We start from the raw sequence: 4,907 nt of genomic DNA on the forward strand, positions 1-4,907 counted from the left end.
CTGCAATAAAAGGCTATTAATCCAGCCCTGTGTCAAACACTGTTGATTGCTATCATTGTGGGCAGTAAGTCATATCAGCCAGAAGTACTCAAGGCAATTGGGAAATAGGCCTCCTCCAGGGCCATGCCCAATCTGCAATGTGAGGGACCATAGGAAATGAGGATGGCCTTATCTTCATTATGAAGGTAGGCCAGGATCCATCCAAGGACCCCATGCTCAGGTTAAATCCAAAGAAGAACAAATGCTTCTCAATTTGTTATGAACTATGAAGATCCCAGGGAGGAAAGAAGTCACTCTCCCTTGGAGAACTGGTCATGCCTAGAAGCTACACAAGCTCCCATATTCTCCATCGCTGTGTCTGAGACTTGGGGAACCTACATGTGAAAGGGAGCAAAACCACATTCGTTTAGGTACCAGAGCACCTTATTCATTAGTGACTGTCTTCTCAGGTGTGAGCTTCTGGTCCTCAGCCCTACTCACTGATGTAGAGAGTCTCAACTAGCCTGTATGATAAAATAAAAAGCGAACCCTCCTGCCTAGGGATATCACATCCAAACTCCATGCCCATTTAAGTCTTTTTGGACTCCAGAGGCTCCTGTAGCATTCCTAATACTGAGTATATGACATAGAGCTATGTGAGGCCTCAAAGCCTCTTCCCACCATATTCTAATCCACAGACTTTCAATACCCAACAACTTCCTCTGTAACTATAGGGTACCCCCTTTGCTGCATATTTAATATCAATCCATCTTATCACAATAATGACTCTTTAAAAATGATTGGCAATCTTACATATGTAAATATATTTTGATAACACCCACCCTTGTTGTCCTTTCTTATCCTCTTCTCATTCCCATTGCATCCTTCTTCATAACTAGCATCTTCCTACTTCCATGTGTGTTTCTTATTCTGCAACCCTCTGAATTTGGTTAAGGTTGCTTACATGACCAAGTGTGGGGGTTATTTACTTAGTCATAGGAAACATACCAATGGCTATACCACTGAAGCGACAGACTTCCTCTCTGAAAAAGCAGTAACTGCTAATAGTTCCTTGTGGAGGAGTGCATCCTCACTAGCCCCTTCCCCATCCCAATTGGAATGCTGATAGGCCCAATGCTGTATAGGTCTTGTTCAGGTAACTGCTATGAGATCATCCATGTAAAAGCCATATCATGTCCAGAAGTCCCCATTACACAGCGTATCTCCTCATCCTCCATCTGTTACATTCTTTCTGTCCTCTGTCAACGATGTCCCCTGAGCCTTAGAATGAGTGATAAAAAAAAGTCCCATTTATGGCTGAACGTTTTATAGTCACTTATTCTCAGAACTCTCACCAGTTATGAGCTTCTACATTAGTAGGTTGGCCCCTAGGGTTTACAATTTCTCCAGCTGTCAGCTTTTGGCCAGGATTACAGTACCAGGCATGCATTCTGGCCCATGGAGTAGGCATCAAATCCAAAACTCCATTCCATTATTTTGCCAGTGGTCACTTGTTGCCTGATATATCAGACATGTAGCAAGCACAGCTGTGTAAGAGTGATAATGTTTATGCCCCAGAAGCCTACATAGCGCTTTCTAGCCGGCACTATGATCATGAGCCACCAGGAAGGAAGCTCTCGTTTCAGTTACAGCTTGATTTTTCTATGTCCTGTACTGAAAGCATGTGGTACTTAGCATGTAGTTGGTGGCCAACCAAACCCAGTAGTAATAGCCTCTATTGTTTTTGTGGCCTCCCTAACAACGCCTAGGGAAATATCCCAAAACTGGCACTTCTGCATCATACATATACACAATCATTTTTTCAGATATAAAGAAAACTGACATTATGAAATTCTCAGGATGGAACTGGCAAAAAAAACTAAGTGTGGTAATTCAGGTTCAGAAAGACAAATGCCCCATGTTCTCCCTGATGTGACAATCCTAGCTTCAAACATTTGTACCTGTGTATCTATGTAGGAGTGTGAGTGGTTTGTTGAGTCCTGGAAACTAGAAAGGAGCCATGAAGGGGGAAGTAGAGGCTTTAAATGAGAAGGGGATATTGCAACACATGTAATATGGAAAGAGAAGGGGAAATACTATGGGTGGAAAGGTTTGAGGGTTAGGCAGCATTAAACCACTTGGTATGAGAAGCAGGAAGAGGCAACTGAAGAGCCTTCGGTTTTCTGAGCTTTCGTTTACCCATCTTCTCCATCATCACTAATTCTTCCTTGACACAATCCTGTATCTAGTGTGAAACCAATATGCATTGGCAGCACAGTTCTTCTGTCCCTTAGGAAGCAGTTTCAAAAAAACGCTCTGGGCATTGCTGAGCAAGTGGTTGCTTGGAACCCACGGGAGCTCCCTTTTTGAATTGTGAAAAGAAATATATATTTTTATATACTATACATATATACATATTTATGTTATACACACACACACATTTTTATTTATTTATTTAAGAGCAACAGAGAGAGAGAGAGAAAGAGGCAAAGAGAGAGAGAGAATGGGCACGCCAGGGCCTCTAGCCTCTACAAACGAACTTCAAACGCATGCACCCCTTTGTGCATTTGGCTAACGTGGGTCCTGGGGAATCGAGCCTCCAACTGGGGTCTTTGGGCTTCACAGGCAAGGGCTTAACCGCTAAGCCATCTCTCCAGCACATATATATATACATTCTTAATGAGGCATTCTGCTATGTCTGTTGGTGTATGACAAATCCAGATGACAGTACTTGAAGAGTTTGGATTAGCGACTTGGCCAACACAGGCTGTGGCACCATATAATTTGCCCACCTCTTTCTTCAGCTAATGGAAAGTTGTCAAGGGAAGCTGATACTGAGAAATAAGTTTCTCATTTCCATCAGCTTTGTAATAAAGTATTGTGAGGTTTGAGTAGCATCTTGTTGTGCTTCTTTAAATTGTGATGTGCACAAACCTTTTCAACATAATGCATGTAAAATTTTGATACGTGGACCATTTTTTAGTTGTGATTGTTTAAGATTCACGGATTTATTTATTTATTCTGATTCTTTGGCCATTGTAATTGTGCATCTTGACAGCATTATTTATAGATCAAGCCATGTCAATCAACATGGGTTATTATGAAATTCCCAACTTTTAAAACAAATGCTTTGGAGTTAAAAGTGTAAATAAATGCTGCTTTGAGGATTTTTTTATACTATGCTCATCAAACTGTCCAGTAAGCACTTCTCTTAATGTTCATACCCATATATTAAGGCTAGTTTCACTTTTGGTTTTGGTAGAGAACCTATTCTTTTCAGATGGCAGTGACCTTGGGATGACTCAGAAGGCATCATGGTGCTGGGAAGAAGTGACAGGAGTGCTCAGAACTGCAATATCTCTATCACACCTTCCAAGACTCAGGGTCCATTGCGGAAGAGGTGGCGGAAAGAATGTAAGAGCCAAAGGAAGGGTAGGACTCCTTACAATGTGCTCCTACAGACACAAAAGGGCCTGGATATCCATGACATCACAGTGCCTGACACTACCTACATAAGACCATCATAATAGGAGGAAAAGGTCATGACATCAAAATAAAAGAGAGACTGATTGAGAGGGGGAGGGGATATGATGGAGAATGGAGTTTCAAAGGGGAAAGTGGGGGGAGGGAGCCATGGGATATTGTTTACAATCATGGAAGTTGTTAATAAAAAATTAATTAATTTAAAAAAGATCTTGCAATCTAAACAATGAGCAAAAAAGTACCCATTCCAAAAATATTGGAAGGCAGACCTAGTACTCCTTGTTCACATCAATAATCAGTAAACTAATCTACAAATCTAATTAACAAACTGGAGAGAAAGGATGTGAAAACAGTAAGATAGAAACTCTACTTTGATGCTCCATGCTTTATTTGCAACAAGGTAGGAGAGGAATAGCCAAAACATGAGGAGGAGGGAGAATGATAGCTCACCCCATGGGATCAGTACTATAGGCATATACAGGGATTGCTACCTTGCTGCCCTTATCAAGGAGAAGCTCTAGCATGTCATGGAGGAGATGCCCTAACTACTAAGGAAAAGAGTGTTATGTTTGCAGAATTGGCTTCAACTGCCAGCTGATGGTATTACTGTTATTAGGCTGAATACTGTTCCTTCGCCTAACCATGTTCCTGAAGGATTTCACACAAGTGGTTGGTGATATTGATGTTCATAACCCCTTAGGTTCTGATCTTCCTTCACCTGAGGGTGACAAGGTTGGTGTTACTCTGTCCATTATTGGACAAGCCTTTGGAACATCCTTTTGCTTTTCCATTGCCACTGCCTTTTGCTATTCACTTTCCTGCATCATTTCTTCCACAAGAGGGGGCTCAGTGGTACTAGGGTTGAGTGTCAAGTTATTGAGGTCTTGGGTCAGCTTATCATGGGAGGAAGAATGAGAAGTTGCTTTCTTCACCACAGAAATTCCAGAAGTGTTCCCCGTATATTTCTTGCAGTTGTGGCATTCACATTTGAATCTCTTCTGATATTTATCACGTGATGAAGGGTATTTTGCTTTCCTGTCAGCCTGATAGGTTGCCACATGCTTGACAGATCTCTGTTTCTTGTGTTCCACTAACTTGATTTTCTTTTGAAGTGACATTATACTCCCCCACTGCTTTTCTTCCATCCTCTCAAAGAGAAAAAAAAAAGAAAGTATTAGAAACACAGAAAGGCTTTTGAAAACATACCATGTTTTGTGCATCTCCTAGAACATGTACTACCACACCTAAACACATTTCAGAAGGAGCACTGATGATTTCAGCAACTGACACCTTTGCTTCTGTGGTGGTTTGATTCAGGTGTCCCCCAAAACTTAAGTGTTCTGAATGTTAGGTTCCCCAGCTGATAGCAATTGGAAATTAAAGCCCCCTGGAGGCAGTGTATTGTTGGGGGCGGGCTTATGGGTATTATAGCCAGCTCCCCTTTC

The 4,907-nt window shown here is 41.7% G+C and overlaps 1 protein-coding gene across 1 annotated transcript; it reads right to left on the reverse strand.

Annotated features, from left to right (window-relative positions):
- Positions 1 to 4,268: 4,268 nt before the first annotated feature.
- LOC101594623 (protein FAM156A/FAM156B-like) lies at positions 4,269 to 4,607 on the reverse strand. Its single transcript, XM_012951566.2, has one exon. The coding sequence runs from the start codon at positions 4,605 to 4,607 to the stop codon at positions 4,269 to 4,271; it is 339 nt and encodes a 112-aa protein (XP_012807020.1).
- Positions 4,608 to 4,907: the final 300 nt, after the last annotated feature.

The sequence above is a fragment of the Jaculus jaculus genome, chromosome X, assembly GCF_020740685.1.
Source record: "Jaculus jaculus isolate mJacJac1 chromosome X, mJacJac1.mat.Y.cur, whole genome shotgun sequence".
Taxonomy (NCBI): Eukaryota; Metazoa; Chordata; class Mammalia; order Rodentia; family Dipodidae; genus Jaculus; species Jaculus jaculus.

Coding starts and splice junctions, on each gene's coding strand:
- LOC101594623 (XM_012951566.2), bottom strand. CDS start 4,607: ATGGAAGAAAAGCAGTGGGGGAGTATAATGTCACTTCAAAAGAAAATC.